The sequence below is a fragment of the Gracilinanus agilis genome, chromosome 3 (genome assembly GCF_016433145.1).
Source record: "Gracilinanus agilis isolate LMUSP501 chromosome 3, AgileGrace, whole genome shotgun sequence".
In the NCBI taxonomy this organism is placed as follows: Eukaryota; Metazoa; Chordata; class Mammalia; order Didelphimorphia; family Didelphidae; genus Gracilinanus; species Gracilinanus agilis.
The window spans coordinates 21,143,658-21,162,168 of NC_058132.1; the positions used below are offsets into that span (position 1 = coordinate 21,143,658).

Here is an 18,511-nt window from a genome sequence, read left to right on the forward strand (position 1 = left end):
GACTTGGGGTGCTAAGTGGCAAATATTTGTTGAATATGAGCAATGTAAGAATTTGTTTTGTGAGGTTATTCATGTTCATTTTATAGGTATTTTTTATTTTTTTTAATTAATGGAGGAAACAAAAATAAAATTGCAAAAAAGTTGACATTCTCTGCACCTAGCACAGTGTCTAATATAGTAGATGCTAATAAATACTAGTTTGACTCTAGGAAAAAGAATCTCCTGGAAGCAGAAGTCTTAATCTGGTGGAATTACAAGGTCTCAATAGCCTCAAAAGTTGTCCAATAAGATAATTTGGCTACGTGGATGTTCCTGTGACTTTATGTCCCAGCTATACTTTCTGTGATAAGACTCTCTCAGAGACCCTCTGCAGGGCCCCCAACACCTCCTTATTCCTCAGGCTGTAGATGATGGGGTTAAGCATAGGGGTGAGAATGGTGTAGAAGACAGCCAAGTTCTTGTCCTCTTCTGGGGAACGCAGAGATGGAGGTCTCAGATATGTGTACACAAATGGGGCATAGTAGAAGGTGACCACGGTCAGGTGAGTGGAGCAGGTGGTGAAAGCTTTTGTCTTCCCCTGTGATGAGCGCATGAGGTGGACAGTGTAGAGAACCCGGCCATAGGAAGCCATGATGCCAAGGAAAGGGACCAAAAGAAATAGGTTGGTGCTGAAGAACACTGTATACTCATAGGCCCAGGTATCCATGCAGGCCAGAGGCACCATGGCTGGGATATCACAGAAGAAATGGTTAATGATTCTGGACTTGCAATAGGGCATAGAGAGTGCATACACTGTATGAGAAATGGAATTGATGGATGAAGAGACCCAAGACCCAATGATCATCAGCAAACACGTTCTCTTGTTCATGAGGACGGGATAATGGAGGGGACGGCAAATGGCCACATAACGGTCATAGGCCATGGAAGCCAGGAGTAACCCTTCGCCACCTGCTATGACCAAAAAACAGAAACTTTGGAACCCACAAGCCAGTACAGAAATGGAATTGTCCCCAGATAGGAAGTTGAAGGCCATCTTGGGTACTATACTGCAAATGTACACAAGGTCCATGAGGGAGAGCTGACTGAGTAGGAAGTACATGGGAGTGTGGAGATGGTGATCCACATAGATAAGGAAAATCATGGTTGAGTTACCCAAGAAGGCAATCAAGAAGATGAGGACAACCAGGAGGAAGAGGAGCAGACCCGTTTTTGTTGGAGCAAAAAGTCCCAGCAAGATGAAACCAGTGGTGGTGTGATTCCATTCCTCCATGGGAAGGTGTTTCTGGAATTGTTTTCCTGTAGGATATAATAAGGGAATGAAAAGGAACTTCTGTGGGGGCAAAATTCCCTTTGGTTTTTCCTAGAATCTCCCTATTTGCACATGTCAAAATGCCTTTATATATTCTGCTAGTTGTGTGATTCTGAGAGCATCGCTTGACTTTTAACTGCCTCAGTTTCCTTATCTGTAAAATGGAGATAATATTAGCACCTGTCTCATGAGTTATTATGAGACTGCATATGTGCAGTTCTTTCATTATGTGAATTGTTGTTATTATTATGGTTACTAGGTGGCCCAGTAGATAACGTGCCACATCTGGAGTCAAGAAGACCTGATATCAAATATGGCCTCTGATACTTACTAGTTGTGTGACCTTGGGCAAGTCACTTAACTTTGTATATTTGTCAAGGAAACCCATAAGGGATCACAGAGTCAGACATGTCTGAAAACAAGCAAATGGCAAACATTATTAATCACAATTCATTCCCTTTTCTAATTATTCTGTCATTACTGTTAATAGGTAAATGGACTTGACATCTTCATTACTTAGGTATGACGCTGTGGACAAAAACAGATTGTCAAAATGATTCAAGAGCTCCCCTGGTATTAGAGCTGTTGCTCAAGTCACCCCTGTGCAGAACTTCATGTCCACAGGTTAAAGGGTACCTAATCTGGAGTCCATAGTGACTGGGTTGTTAATAGCAGTGATGCTTCTCCATTTAGAAACAGTGAATCTACAGAATATTTGAACATTTATGAGTTATTGGACACAACCTGATTTTGTACGTCTCTGGTCATCTGTCCTCAGTTTTTCAACATTGGGTCTCCCTGAGCTCTGAGATGCTGAGCTACATGCCTAGTTGGATGTTGCAGTACCCTTAAAAGCAAGAAACAGCCCACCTTGAAGGACATGGGGAGGCACAAAGATAATATAGAGCAAAGCACAATAGTCTGTGTATCAAGAGGAGTGGAGATTGGCTTTGTGCTTTGTTACTAACAAGCTGGAGTTTGGGGCAAATGTCTTCACCACTAACTGTATAATGAGGGAAGTGAACTCTAAGACATCAACACCTGAGTGTTTACCTGGGAGCCCAGCCCTCACTGAGAATGTCTTAGCACTCTCTAATCACCCCATGCTTTGTGTATTCTCTTCCACATATTTGTAAATGTTTAACAACCAGCTCTCTGAAAAGCAGGACCGAGTTGATGTTTAATCTGCATTATGGCCATTTCCTTACTTTTCTAAGTCTAACAATCAACAAAACAAAATAAGTCCCCCAGCTTTGATTTGTAGCTTTTGCTATTTCTGAGGTATAAATGGTTCCATGGAATAATGGACAATGAGAACCATTTCCAGCCCAACCCATACTCTCTCTCCTCAAAGAGGCCCCCTTTGTAGTCTATTCATTCTTCAGGATGTAGCAGTTTGGTGGTGCAGTGGATAGAGTGCCAAAACTGGCATCAGGAATACTTAACTTCCTGAGTTCACATCTGGCCTCAGACACTTACTAGTAATGTGATGCTGGACAAGCCACTTAACTGTGTTTGCCTCAGTTTCCCATGTATAAAATGAATTGGAGAAGGACATGGCAAAGCACTCCAATCTTCATCAAGAAAACCCCAAATGACATCACAAAGAGAGAGACCCAACTGAACAACATCCTTTTGGAATCAGTGTTGTAGCTCCTAGAGGCAGCTTTTGCTCACTGTCCTAACTCCCAGTGATTTCTTCCATTCTGAAGGCATATTGCACTTAGAATCAACAGGAATTGCTTTAAGCACTTTAATTTTCCTTCTCCAAAGTGTCAATATCTGCCTCAAGAGGAGAAAAGTCTCCTACTTCTCACACCTCCCCTTTAGTTCCTTCCACTATAATAATTATTTTTACTACATATAGATACCCACCATGTATATTCATACCTCTATTTGGAGTCAAGAAGACCTGAGGTCAAATCTGGTCTCAGATACTTAGTAGCTGTGGGACCCTGGGCAAGTCACTTAAGCCTTTTGGACTCAATTTCCTCATCTACAAGATGAACCAGAGAAAGAAATGAAAATCACTTCAGTATGTTTGTCATGAAAATCGCAATGCGCACACATATATATCCATTACACATACACATATACCTTCATTTATATATAAATATACACATATAGAAATATATATGTAATAGCCAGCATTTATATAGCGATTTAAGATTTACAAAGTGTAGTACAAATGTGATCTCATTTTTATTTTCACACCAACCCTGAGAGGTAGGTGAAATTATTTTGCCTTTTTTTATAAATGGGGAAATTGAGGCATAGAATAGGTAAGTGACTTGCTCAGGGTAACATACAGAGTAAGTATATGAGGCTGGATTTCAGTTCTCATCTTCCTGACTCCAAGTCTAGTGCTCTTACAAACTATCCCGTTCACTTGAAGATATAGCTAGACAAAGGGATAGTACATAGAGAGATACAGATAGATTGGTGCTTAATAAAGTTTTGCTGAATGAATGAAGTTTCTCTGCAAAGAGAACAGAGTTGAGGATGAGCTAGATTCATACTTTTATCTATTTTAAGAATGGAAGAATTTCATACCTGATAAGTCTTCAGAGGTCATTAAATCTATGAATACATTGACTTTGATTTCCTAACTTACATAATACTGCCCCAAACCAGAATTAAGTAGGACACTTCTTCTAAATTCTCTCTCTCTCTCTCTCTCTCTCCCCTCTCCTTATTTCCCTCCCTCCCTCTCTCTCTGTCTCTGTCTCTCCCTCCGTCTGTCTCTCTCTATCCCTCTCTTTCTGTTTCTGTCTCTGTCTCTGTCTCTGTCCTATATCTCTCTCTGTCTTTCTCTCTCTCTCTGTATTCTCTTTCTGTGTGTCTGCCTCTTTCTATCTCTGCATGTCTCTGGCTTTCTCTATCTACATCTTTGTCCCTCTGGGCTCTGTGTCTCTCTCTCTGGCTCTGTGCCTGGGTCTGTTTCTGTTTCTGTGTCGATGTTGACCTGCTTATTTCTCTCAGCCTTCTCTCCCCTCCCAGCATTTGAAAATACTATCTCTCTTTGCTTTCTAGATATTCCTGAACCCTGAAAGATATTTCTTTTACATCCCTTGATTGAGGTTTTGATAGAGTATCCAATTTTTTCTTTCTTTTTAAAGGATAGATTTCTGGACTCATTGCTCTCAGCTCTAGTACTCTTCCCTACCCCCACCTTGAAAACACTTAAGGATATGTAGGGCTTAGGCAGAATCCTTGGATTTGTTCAATTTATTTGGGTTTTGAGGATAAAGTGTTTCCATTCCTTACAATGAGGCTGATCTAGATAAATGAAAAGAGAGCATTACAGAAGAGACAGGAGGCAAAAGATAAAGGCAGCCTCGGTTGCCACCTTCTTCCTGCTTCTCTCTCCTGTCCTGAAAATGCTCCCAATGGACATCTTGGAAAGGGCAGTGATCTGAGAGTCAGAAAAACCAGCCCTGTGCAAACTTGGGTAAATAATTTCACTTCATTCATACTAAATTTTCTCATTCCTGAATGGTTGCCATTCTTAATTCATGGGGCTATTCAAAGCTCAAATGGGATTTCACAAATACAAGTACTTAGATATCTATGCAGAGAACTTTATGATTTAAATGATATTCATAATGTTATTTAATAATTGCTTGTTAATGTTTTCCTCATTAGAATCTTATATTAAAAGTGGACATATTTGGGGGCAGCTGGGTAGCTCAGTGGATTGAGAGCCAGGCCTAGAGACGGGAGGTCTTGGGTTCAAATCCAGCCTCAGACACTTCCCAAATGTGTGACCCTGGGCAAGTCACTTGACCCCCATTGCCCATCCTTACCACTCTTCCACCAAGGAGCCAATACACAGAAGTTAAGGGTTTAAAAAAATAAAAATTTAAAAAAAAGTGGACATATTTAAATAATTATTTGGCATTTGAAAAGGGACATGAAGATTTCTTTGCTTGTTTTCCCCTTGTGTCATCACAGTGATAAAGTGGACACGTCTGTGTCTACTGTGTGGATCACTTGCCAGGCCTCATCTGTCCAGAGAACTGAGCGACATGTTCAAATCTAGACTGTCCAAGATGCACCAAAGAAAGTCTTGCTATAGCAGTTCATTGTAGCAGCTCAGCATTTCATACAAATTCTAGTACCACAAACAATAACCAGAAATTAAAGTATCAAAGCAGTTCTCTCTGCTGAATTGGCTTTGGGCAACTTACATCCGAATGAGGAAGCATCAAGTCCAAGCAATGTGGGATGGTTTTTGAGAAGCAGAACAGTGGGGAGGAGCTAGTTCTATAAATCTGAGCTGTTGCTGCTGCTGCAGATTCTACTTCATAGCATAAAAATGAATTTTGGAGAGTCAAGAGGAGGAGGGACAGCCTTGGGGTCATGGTTTAGGTCCTGGCTAGGTCTCTTATGTTTGTCACATTACAGCTTCTCAGAGTCTTCAGTTATTAGGATAGGAGGTAGTTATTTGCCCTGCTAGAGGAAATTTCCACACTAGAAGAACCCTTTACTAAGAAATATTAAGTATTGTTATAGGAAACGTTAAGTTAAGGTGTGTAAGTTTGCAGAGGGCAGAAGCATGGGCAGCAGAGTGCAGAATTCTGGAATCCTGTGGAGAGAGCTGAGCCAGAAAGGTTTGAACCTTGGTTACTTTTGGGCAAGGCTAGAAGGAATTTTTCAAAACTGAGTATCAGTAATTTTTGCTGACAGTTGACAGAGAACTGTGAGCTGACAGTCTTGGAACTTTCCTGAAGCTGTCCATCAAGTGCCAGCAAGCAGTAAAATTCTAAGGAGTTTGCAGCAGTGAAGGAGCTGTCCTTCAGCACTTTAATCAAATAGACAGCTGTCAGTCAAAACTACCAGCTGCTGTCTGCTATCCAGTGCTGAAGGGTTGAATTAAGGACTAGAATTAAAATATTGTTATTATTATAGCTTTGGAGTTAGAGGATTTAGGTTTGGATCTTGCCTGTGGTTCTTCCTTTAAAGTATGCCTTAGGAAGACCCTTCCTCTATCTGAGATTCTGTTTCCTTATGTTTAAAATGAAGAAATTGGGTCAGATGCCATCATAGCCTGTAAACATTAGACTTTCCCCCGGCCCCCATTTGACTGGGACTTTGGAGTGTGATGGTGAAATACCTGGTCAATCTAGTCACTTAGACTTCAGACTCTGATTTGAATATCAAGCAGGGCCTTTGGGTAAATACCCCAAACAAATGAATGGAGGGGTCTAGCCCACCCACCCCACTCCATAAAAATGCAAACTGAAGTGATGAGAACTAATTCTAAACAGTGATGAGTAAGTGATAGCCCAGAGGTGGAGAAAGGTCTGTCTAGTGAAAAAAATGTCAAGCAATATGATAGATTCACTGAACTAAGTAATTATGTCAGGACACTCTGATGTCATCCCCTCCTGCCCCCCCAACAGACCCCACATATGTATGTGAGCACATTCTCAAATAAATGTACATGCACAGCCAAAGGAAGTGTACACAGACTCCAGTATCTCTTCCAGCTCAATAGCTTTTGAAGAAGCAGCAAGCCCTTCCCAATATTACATCGATCTTCATCAGAGCCCCCTTTGCTTTCATGGAAAGCAGTTAATAAATGTAAGCCTGGAGTTTCCTTTGTTTTGAAGTTCGGTGATCATTCCTAGCCATGGAATTGCTCAGCAGTCATGGCACAGAGCCTGAAAATGATGTACAGAATATTTGTCTTACTGGGTGTTGAAGGTGGGGATTGGAGGTCCAGAGTGAAGAAAAGAGTACCTGGCATCAGTGCCAGATACGGGATGGCTCTGAAGATGGCAAACTGCCTGGCATCTAAAACCTTGGACGCTATGATACTCTGAGAGATGCTTCTTTTTGCATCACTTTTTTCACATCCCACCCCTATATTTCCACACTCAGTTGTAGAGCTGCCCAATTGCCTCCTGATTCCCTTGCCTTTCAGAGCCCTTGCACATGCATGATGTGTCACCACCACATTCTCTCTCAAGGAATCACAGAATCTTCACGTGTGAAGGATGCACGAAAGGCAACCTTCTTTTTGCATTGCAGGTGGGCCGTTTCTACACTATTTCTGATCAAAGAGAGTCGGGTTGTTTTTGTGACAATCCTTAGAGAAGGATTTTCCAGACTCAGTAATTTTTCAGTCATATGTAGGAATTTGTCCTGTTGTCTAATTTAAATTTCAGGGAAGGTAGCATTATATGATGGAGAATCCATTTGAAATGAGAAAACCCCAAATCTGGATTTTATTTAACCTCTGCAACTTATTACACTTCTCTGGCTTCTTTGAGACTCATTTCTCTCAGTGTTAAACTGAAAGTCCAAATAGTTGGACTTCCTACGCTAAAGGATTGTTGAGAAGTAAATGTTCTTTATAAGGAAAAGTCATGTGTGTGTGTGTGTGTGTGAACTGCATTTAGTGTTTAGCTGTTGGAGTGTGTCTTATATCAAGTCCTCAATGGAAAAGGAGAATGACTTTGTGCAGATCTTCCCCTTCCCCATTTTCTTGACTTCGGACACAGAACACTGGATTTTGAATGAGACTGATCTGATTTTTAATTCTATCTCTGACAGTCACTGGTTCTGAGGACCTGGACAAGCAACTCTCTCTCACCTGGACTCAGTTTTTTCATCTGTCGAATCAGGAGGTTGGACTTTATGATCTCAATAGTTCCTTCCTACTGTAGATATGCCATCCCAGGGATCCCAGTTTTGATGCCTGTCTCACCTCTACAAATGATGGTGGCCAAGAGTCCAATAGGCTTCCATTGCTCAGCTGGTCTTGATGCAACTCCTGACGGTAGCTGCTGCAGGGAAAGGCAGAATCCAGATTGCATATATACTCACTGACAGCTCTCCCTGCAGTGACTGTAGTGCCCAAGTCCTCAGAGACCACCTTTACAACCCCCCCCCTTCCCTGCCCTAAATTTCCCCTGAGCTCATTTATTAGTACATCATCTCTAGCTCTGGTCATGCACAAACATCAGCCAACATATCTTCTCTCTGGAGATAATTGTTGGCTTGTACATTCACTATAAACTGGCCATGAGGGACTAGACTGACACTCAGTCCCTGAAAAATAGAATGAGAAGAGAACTTCTGAGTTGACCCTAACTTTTAGGAGTTATTTAATTCAATCCCTTCACTTAAATATTTTAAGACTAGGGCTGCTAGATGGTTCTGATGGAGGCTGGCAGAGAACAGTAAGGGGGCAGTAATAGGAATAGGACTCTTATTCTCTGAAATCTTGCATTTCTCACCCATTAGCACTAGTCAAAACATGTATAGAAAATCTGTAGTTTTAGCATTAGCCAATCATGAATTGGTGAATTTGTATTTTTGATCAGTTATCCATTCTATACCATCAGTCACCTGTTCTGGATCTGTTAGGTTCCATATTGGGCATCAGCCTTGTGCCTTATCTCTTTCATTAAGTACTCATATTGTTCTTCATTTTAGTTCTGAACTGTAAGACATAATTAATTACCTAGAGTGGTCCTCCAATGTACTGCATCCATCTCCCTGCTCCCATCATTGAAGAAAACATTCCAGAAGAGTAGAGATACCTCTTCCATTTTGACAAATGATGACAAGATGACTGATGGGGGGGGACATGGGCCTTGTACACTAAAGACTCTGGCATTCCAGAAACATCCCCCAAATCTAAACATGCTCCTTATTCCCTATCAAATCAAACCCCCAAGCACACCTCCATCTGAATTTGACCATTGCCAATTTTCCAGGGTTTTTGGGAAAGGCAAAGATTTCTCTGGAATGTCCCTAATAAATATACCAACCCTGATCCACAGAGGGTGAGGCTGCTATTCCACACTTGGAGCTTCTATTCAACACCTAGAGCTGCTATTCCATCAGCTTCAGAGAGGCCACTTCATCAGCCCTCAGGCTAATCCATCATCCCTAAAGCTATCTGTTTAACCCCAGACTATTCCACCAACTATTAGGCTATTATAATGCCTTAAACTTCATCTTCTAATGAAATTATTTTCTTACTTCTGGACTAAAAAGAGTTTGAGTCTCCTAGTCTTGGGGTGAGACCCTGCTACAAACATGGGTGTGTTTCTCCCACAACAGTTCAATGGATAGGAAGCTAGGCCTGGAGGTGGGCAGTCCTGGGTTCAAATCTGGTCTCAGACCCTTCCTAGATGTGTGACCCTGGGTAAGTCACTTAACCCACATTATCTAGCCTTCACAGGTCTTCTGCCTTGGAATTGATATTTAGAATTCGTTCTGAAACAGGAGATAAAGGTTAAACTTTTTATAAAAGACTGATTTCCAGATATAAGAAATGACTTGCTTAATTAACATTGTGAATCCCTGGTAGAGCGAGGTGGGCAACCTACATGTCTGACAATAAAGATAGTTTTATGGTTGTTTTATCACAGAGAAAACAAGAATTTTAGAACTGGAATCTGGTGTGGGATAGTTAGCTTCAAATGGATCACAAGAGCTGAATGTTAACTTTTCAGAGTGAACATTTATTTACATCTTGGAAGCCAGGAAACTGCTATGTATCTAGGAATAATTTATTGTTTTGCTGATTGCCTACACTTAAAGTGATGACAAAATGTTAATAATGTATAAATTTAAATGCTGTCCTGTATACTTTTTTTGTAAGGTCAGTTGTTAAACATTTTCCAGACTTTATCCCTCACTGGAAGGTTCCTTTATTTTGATTTCAGGAGAGAGAGAGAGAGTAGAGTGGCAAGAACACCAGAACTTGGCATGGGAGACTTGGATCCAGGAGCTGCCCAACCAGCTCAAATTCCCTTCCCTTCTCAGGACCTCAGAGAACTCAACAGACCACTAGGCATATTGATATTGCATTATACTTTTAGAGGTACTGGGGGAAGAAATGGGGAGCCCTCTACTTTTACTAGCCATTGTTTTTATTACTCCTCCCAATATATTGGGGCTCCAAAACTCCTCACATCTTTCAGACCTGGTCATAATGTCCATGAAAAATTGGACCCACCAAATAATTTCATAGTCTTTTGTTCTAGAGAGAAATATTTAGTGGAGATGATCAGAATATAGATTGAAGAAAGATGTTTACCCCAGGAATGAATGTGCTAATTTCATTCAGATGGAGTCACCAATCAGGTGGTCCAGAAGGGAATTATGAACTTAAATCCCCTAAACTTAAACCTAAAATTGAAATCAGTTTGTAGAATGGTTGCATGACTTTTTCCAACTTTGTTCAGCTTCCTTCACTCTCACGCCAGTTACCCTTTGTGATATGAGGAAGACAAGGTAGGAGGGTTTATGAGAAGTGAGTCATCTTTGGGCCTCATCTCTCTGACTTTGTAAGAAGTTGCTCCATCAAAAACTCACCCCCACTACCTTCAAAAAGCTTCAATCCCCTCCAACCCATAGTCCTTTCCCTTTGAAAGAATCTCTTACCTCCATCCTCAGGACCTGGGCATCTCATTAATTGAAACCTCAGCTCACCCCCTCCAGAACCCTTCCTTTGGATACATCTTGTATTCCTGGGGCTGATTAACTCATTCTCTCCTTCCTATCCCCACACCCTGCCCCAGCCATGCCCCAAGCTTTAAAAGAGGGTGACACTAAGGGAGGTAATGATTGGCCTCATCTAGAGCTCAGGGGTATAGAAAGAAAGTGTGTTGGAGCCAGGGCTATTGATGGTGGCTTAGCATGTGGTAGGCTAGGGGACTCAGTCATTCCTACTACAACCTGGGTTTAACTTTGACCTTCTAGTTGACCAACCTCTTAAACACTCATGGCCTGCCTTTTATTTGATTTCATGTCCATGAGGAAGAGCTGATTGAGCAGGAATTACATGGGAATGTGGAGATGGTGATCCACATAGAGAAGGAGAATCATCAGGAAGATGAGGGCACCCAGGAGGAAGAGGAACAGACCCATTTTTGTTGGGGCAAACAATCCTAGCAAGATGGAACCAGTGATGGTGTGATTTTATTCCTCCATGGGAAGGTGTTTCTGGAATTGTTTTCCTGTAGGATATAATAAGGAAATGAAAAGGAACTTCTCTGGGGCAAAACTCCCTTTGGCTTTTCCTAGAATCTCCCTATTTGCACATGTCAAAATACCTTTATATATTCTGCTATCTGTGTGATATTCTGGGAATATCACTTGACCTATATCTACCTCAGTTTCCTTATCTATAAAATGGAAATAATAATAATAAGCACTCTGCAAATCTTAAGAACCATAGACATTTTAGCTATTATTATGGAAATTATCAAAGTTGGCATGATTATGGAAAGATGGTCTCACTGCTACATTATTGACTGATCTGTGAATCGATCCCACCCTTTTGCATGACAATTTTGAGTCATGACTTGTTGCTATGACCTTGGAATCAAAACTGGACATATGACTTGGAATCAAGAATGTGACTAAAATATCCATATTCTCTGATCAAAATTTAGGGAGGCCAATGACCAAAAAAAAGAAAGAAAAGAAAAGAAAAGATCCCACATCCCACAATATGAATACATATTCATAATAGTACTTTTTGCAGTAGAAAAGAGCTGGAAATAAGGTAAAAAGTGATGCCTCTCAATGGAGGAATAGTCAAAAAAGAGACCATTATATAATATTCCTTTGCATAATGGAATCTTATTGGAATTTAGGGAATATGGATTATAATGAATAGAGACCAGCATGGGGAAGCAGGTGAAATGATGCAAATATAAGTAAGAAGAATCAGGAAATATATATATATATACATACATACATACATACATACACACACACACTATGATGACAAGAATGCAAATGGAAAGAAAAACAGAACAATCAAATAATACAATGCATGTTACCTGGGGGGGTGCAGTGGCTAGAGTACTGAGCCTGGAGTCAGGATAACTCATCATTCTGAGTTCAAATCTTAGATACTAGTTGTGTATTCCTGAGCAAGTCACTTGATCCTGTTTGCCTCAGTTTCCTCATCTATAAAATGAGCTGAAGAAGGAAATAGTAAACCACTGCAGTATCTTTGCCAAGAAAATCCCAAGTGAGGTCATGAAGAATTAGATATGACTGAAATGACTGAACTACAACAAATAGTAATGCATATAAAGTGCTTTGCAAACCTAAAGGCACTGTATGCAGATTAGCTATGATAATAATCACAATTTGTTACCATGATGTGAGGTTACCATGACAGAGACCAAACATTTCTAAAAAGAGAGAAACAAGGTACCTCGTTAGCTTCTTTGAAGATGAAGGACACTGCACATATTGGCAGACTTTTGCAAAATATGAATTCGTTTTCCTGGCTTCTTTTATTCTTTGTATCATGAATGGCTCTGTGGGAGGTGAGAGCAGGAAAGATTTCTTGGGAAAAGTAGATTTTATAAAAGCCTGAAATATCAATATCATTTATTTTTAAATATCAAAATGTAAACTGTTTATAGTAAGAGAACTCCAAATTTGAATAAAGGAATAAAATCTTTAAGAAAAAAATTAAAAAGAAGGAAAACACAGATGGATTAGCTCCTTTCTACCTGTCCTTTCTTAGTTATTGCTTGAATAATTTATTCTGAGAGGATCTTCTTTACTATGGACACCACCTTCCCAGAAGCAAGTTGTGGTCCTTGACCCCTGCTTTCTCATCCTGTAAGATGGAATTGCTTCTTCTGCTAGCAACTTTATCAGCCCATCTCCATTCCTTCTTATACTATGAATTTACCCAACAGCATTTGAGAAGCCCCTCTTTAGATCCTTTAAAGTCTTAGTAATGCCAAGGGCCCATTGACTTTCCCATTGATCGTGTCTTCTCACCATGGCACCTCACACTCTCCCCTTTATTTGGTTTCACAAGCTGGTTTTTGGAGGTACCAATCTGATGACTGTACTTGTAAAATCTATGTCAGATTGCTTACTGTCTCAGGGAGGGGGGAATATTGGGGGGGAATGAGGGCAAGAAGGAGAGAGAGATTTGAAAATCAAAATAAAAAAGTGAACATTCAAAATTGTTTTTACATATAATTTGGAAAAATAAAATATTATTTTTAAAATGTTGAGAATATTTTGTGACCACACCATGGTGATAGCTATTCTGGTTTGGAACATAATGTGCTTATGCAACTCTTTCATAGTCTGGTATTGTGGAATCAGATTTAGAATGAAATTGCTAAACCCTAAAAATGATATAGATAATATCAGTGAGATATTATTCAGAGTTAGGCCACAACTCTGTGGCCTAGTTGTTACTGGTCAATTGTGGCAGCTTACTTATGCCCACAGGTTTAAGGTTACCTCCCACTGTGAAATAAATTGGCAGTATTCTCAATGTGCAATTATAGTACTTAGCTAATAATAAGTGCTTAATAAACTTGAATGAATACATGCACACATGACTTTGTAATATTTATGATTCATGAGAAGGGATGGGGAGCCTGAGCAATATTCACAGTATCATCCAGTTAATTTAAACATTGTAGACTTTCATCATTGGAAGGATTCCACAGATCATCCAATCTCTGCATCCATTTGATTTTTGTTCTAATTTTTTTAGCTTGTGAAATGAATCCTTTGTCCCAATTCTCATTATAAGGGTATTTCTTGCATGCTCACACTCTTAGAGCAGTTAATATTCTCGGTCTATCTCTGTCTTTCTTTTTCACTTTCTCCTACATCTCTGTCTTTCAGTATGTCTCTGATTTCTGGAATTAAACATATAGTCTTTGTTTTCCTACTTATACCTAGCATTACCTAGTTACATCTATGTATTCCTAATTATATAGGCCTGCATCCCTGGCTTATGTAGTTTTTTTAAACCCTTAACTTCCATCTTGGAGTCAATACTGTGTATTGGCAGCAAGGCAGAAGAGTGGTAAGGGCTGAGCAATGGGGGTCAAGTGACTTGCCCAGGGTCACACAGCTAGGAAGTGTCTGAGGCCAGATTTGAACCTAGGAACTCCCGTCTCTAGACCTGGCTCTCAATCCACTGAACTACCCAGCTGCCCCCAGCTTATGTATTTTCACTCAGAATATGCAGGGGTTAGGTTATAAAACAGAATCCTGGAGTTTCTTAGTTATTGATTTTACTAAAATGGAATCTAGACATTCTTCATAGTCATTCTGATCTAAATAAAGGAAAAGAGAGTGTCAATGAATGACAAAAGGGGTTCAGAATGAGGGAACGAACACCTGAAACCTCTTTTCTATTTCTCTCTTTAGCAGGGAATAAACACCCATTGGAGATCCCAGAGGGCAGAAAACCTGGCCTGGAATCTGATGTTTCTTGTATTCATTTTCTTTTATATGATTATTGTTTATATGATTCTCTTGGCTGCTCTATTTTTATTCTACATTAGTTAATCGAAAACTTCCCCAAGTTTTGTTGAATTCTCCATATCCACACTTCCCATGTAACAATCATATTTTGTCACAGTCACAGACCACAATTTTTTAAACATTCCCCAATCAATTCAGTGGCCATTTTACTTCAATTTTTTCTCGCCATGAAAAGTGCTTCCATCAATATGGTGGCATCTATGGAAGCTCTCTTCCTCCCCATGCACACTTTCTCATGAGATTACTCTGCATGAGCAATAATATGAATTTGCTATTTATGAATAAGAAGTCCTAAACCCAGGGAGACACCAGCTCTCATTGTTCTTCCACTGAACAATTTACCAGACATTTCCTAACAGTCTATCACATGGCAGAGATTTAGCTGTGTACTAATCTCCTAAAGTCTCAAAATGGATTTATTTTCCATTGACCTAATTTGACCTGAGTCTCATGCCATTAGACCTGTGCTGATCATAATGCTGGATGAACTGATATTTCTAAAGCTTTGCTCTGATTTTGTTGCTCCCTTGCTCCAAAAGCTTCAGTAACTCATCACCCTTTCTAAGCTAAAATACAAACTCCTCCATTTGACATTGAAAACTTTTCCCAATGTGTCTCTTTCCAGGACTCACTTGTATAGACCTTTACTTGAATTGCCTTTCAGTCATTCTGGTCCTCTTGCTAGGCACCAAAAATGTCATTAGATTTTCCTTGGCTAGATCTTTTTGTACAGAGTATCCTTCATCCCTGGAATGTAACTCAGCTCTACAATTTAGAATTTCAAATGATTAACTCTACCCTTTAGAATTTCTAGATTCCCTCAAGGTTCAGCTGAAACATCATTTCCCACATGATACTTATAGAAGTCCTTCCTGTTCCTGCCCCATTTTGGATATATTTGCTTATTTGTGAACATGTCTTATATCCTCAGGAGAATATTAGCTCCTTGAGAGAAGGGGCTATTATATATTTTAAAAAGTTGACATTTTCTGTTCACTTCCTCTTCCAAAGAATGAACTGAGGAGAAAAACAAAAGATAATCTCTCTCCTTCCCTTTTCCTCTCCCCCTTCTCTGACAGATGATGCCTTCTATGGTATGGGGAGGTGAGGGAGAGCTTGAGATCTGGGGAAATAAATTGTACTAATAAAAAAAACCCAACAACTTTGTAGAAAGCAGTTTCAATGGCTTATAAGGGATTAGAAAGACAGTGAAAGGAAAGTGGAGGCACCTATTGTAATTGGGTATTTCAGGCAGTTTAGCTACAAGTGGTAGAAAAGATACAGGATGATAATTAATGGAGATGAAAGGATCAAGTGAGATTTTTTCAGGATGGAGGAGATAATGAAATGTATGTAGGTAGTAAGTTGAGAGGGAGAGATAAAAAATAAGTGAAAGAGTGGAGATCTGGAAAAGACTAGGCTGGAATGGAATCATGTGAACAAGTAGAGGGGTTAATTTTGGTAAGGAGTAAGAACACTTCATCACTAAGATGATAAATACTACCCTAAAGCATCTTATGGTACTTTTTCTCTGAATGACACTACATACTATCCAAATTTAATTTGTCAGAAGACATCAGAACCAAAGATGGCTCCTAGTTTTCCCTGAAGGATACTAATTAAACAATTTACATAGTCAATGCTGAAGAAAAACTCATTGAATATCTATTGAGAGATGAATATAGGTGATTATTTGTAGAGCTCAGCTCTACAAATTACTCGTGGGCCAGTGAACTGGGATTAAAAAAGTGATTCTGGGATTACAGAAGGGTCAAACTAACAGCCTGACAGACAGACACACAGAAATCCTCTTGCTGAGCAGTGACAAAGTTTAATGATTTGGGGTATATACTTTATAGGGAAAATAATGTAGGCTAAGCAATTAAGATAAGCAGGGATAGTAGTTAGTAATGAGTTACAAGATAGAGACAATGGATGTAGATTACCTCACTGGTTCTAAACAGAGTTTTCTATAGATGATAATTCAATATGTCAACTGGTTAAGTTTCTTATAGAATTCTTGCAGCAGTGATTTTTTTGGAAGAACATACAGTATTTATGAAGGGGAAAAGTTTGCTTTTCTCATGTTGAGGAACAGATTACATGTTTGGCAATTCCTATGCTATAGATGTGATTTTGCTGGGGCCTACACTCACTACTGGGGCCTATAATGATTGGTTTTAAGCAATACCGTCTGGTTTGGAAGAAAAAATAGATGATTTGCATGTCTTTTCCAACCACCACCATTATGAAATGTGAGATGGGGAAGACTGAGGTTCTGAGCATATATGAAGAAACAATGTGACACCATCTAAACTCTGTCCTCTTTGCCTACTTAATTCTAGAACAAAGACCAGAGGCAAATGACTCTTCTGAGCCTCTGCCTGATCACCTCTATCCCATGTTAAAAATAATTCAGCCACTGAGAGGCACCAAACAATTACTTTTAGCTAGGGAAATATTGCAGTTTCTGCATAGGGCAAGGGTATGGGTAGTTGAGGCAGGCCTAAAGGGTTGGCTGACCTCTACTAATTCTGGGAGTTTTAATTTGTGAGGAATGTGTCTAACCAATTTACTGTTATATGTGATGAAATGTGAGATGGAATTAGACTTACACTTCTCAATGCATGCAGTCAGACTTCACTCATCAAAATGTGCAAACAATACATTCCTCCAACTTGAGTCTTAGAGTGTCAGGTAAACATTTTTTATATTAGACTTACTCCAAGATTCCCTCTCCCTGGCTGGAAGCTGTGTGAGTTACTCTTCGGAGGTGGTCATCCTCCAAATGTCTGTAAATCAGTTAGCACTGCCCTCAAGGGAACAGTCTTGACTTGAGTCTCAAGTGGGAAAACCAACAGCCCTAGTTGCCCCTTATGAAGAAACGAATGGCTAGGGTTTCCATTGGGTTTCTTATAGTTCTACCAATAAGAATTCCTAAATTGTTTAACTCATAATTTGATTGGTACCTTAGTTTGTAAGTAGACATCTTTAACATCTAGCATAGGGTCTAATATATAGAAGATATTAAATAAACACTAGTTTAATTCTAGAAAAAAGAATCTCCTTGAAGTAGAAATCTTGATCTGGTAGAACATTAAGGACTCAATATCCTCAAAAGTTGTCCAGTAGGGGGCAGCTGGGTAGCTCAGTGGATTGAGAGCCAGGCCTAGAGACAGGAGGTCCTAGGTTCAAATCCGGCCTCAGACACTTCCCAGCTGTGTGACCCTGGGCAAGTCACTTGACCCCCATTGCCTACCCTTACCAATCTTCCACCTATAAGTCAATACACAGAAGTTAAGGGTTTAAAATTTTAAAAAAAAGTTGTCCAGTAAGATGATTTGGCTACATGGTCTCTAAGATTCCTTTTGGTTCTATTCCTGTGATTTTAAGTCCACAGCTACTCCTTCTGTGATAAGATTTTCCCAGAGACCCTCTGCAGGGCCCCCAACACCTCCTTATTCCTCAGGCTGTAGATGATGGGGTTAAGCATAGGGGTGAGAATGGTGTAGAAGACAGCCAAGTTCTTGTCCTCTTCTGGGGAACGCAGAGATGGAGGCCTCAGATATGTGTACACAAATGGGGCATAGTAGAAGGTGACCACAGTCAGGTGAGTGGAGCAGGTGGTGAAGGCTTTCTTCTTCCCCTGTGATGAGCGCATGTGGTGGACAGCATAGAGGACCCGACCATAGGAAGCCATGATGCCAAGGAAAGGGACCAAAAGAAATAGGTTGGTGCTGAAGAACACTGTATACTCATAGGCCCAGGTATCCATGCAGGCCAGAGGCACCATGGCTGGGATATCACAGAAGAAATGGTTAATGATTCTGGACTTGCAATAGGGCATAGAGAGTGCATACACTGTATGAGAAATGGAATTGATGGATGAAGAGACCCAAGACCCAA

The 18,511-nt window shown here is 40.1% G+C and overlaps 2 protein-coding genes across 2 annotated transcripts; both read right to left on the reverse strand.

Annotated features, from left to right (window-relative positions):
* Positions 1-331: 331 nt before the first annotated feature.
* Positions 332-1,270, reverse strand: LOC123242951 (olfactory receptor 2L3-like). Its single transcript, XM_044671079.1, has one exon. It carries the CDS (start codon positions 1,268-1,270, stop codon positions 332-334), a length of 939 nt encoding a protein of 312 aa, XP_044527014.1.
* Positions 1,271-18,005: 16,735 nt separating this feature from the next.
* On the reverse strand, positions 18,006-18,503 carry LOC123240838 (olfactory receptor 2L8-like; the record flags this gene model as incomplete). Its single annotated transcript, XM_044668553.1, has 1 exon — positions 18,006-18,503. A coding segment is annotated over one exon (498 nt), but the record flags the coding sequence as incomplete, so codon positions are not given.
* Between the last annotated feature and the right edge of the window lie 8 nt (positions 18,504-18,511).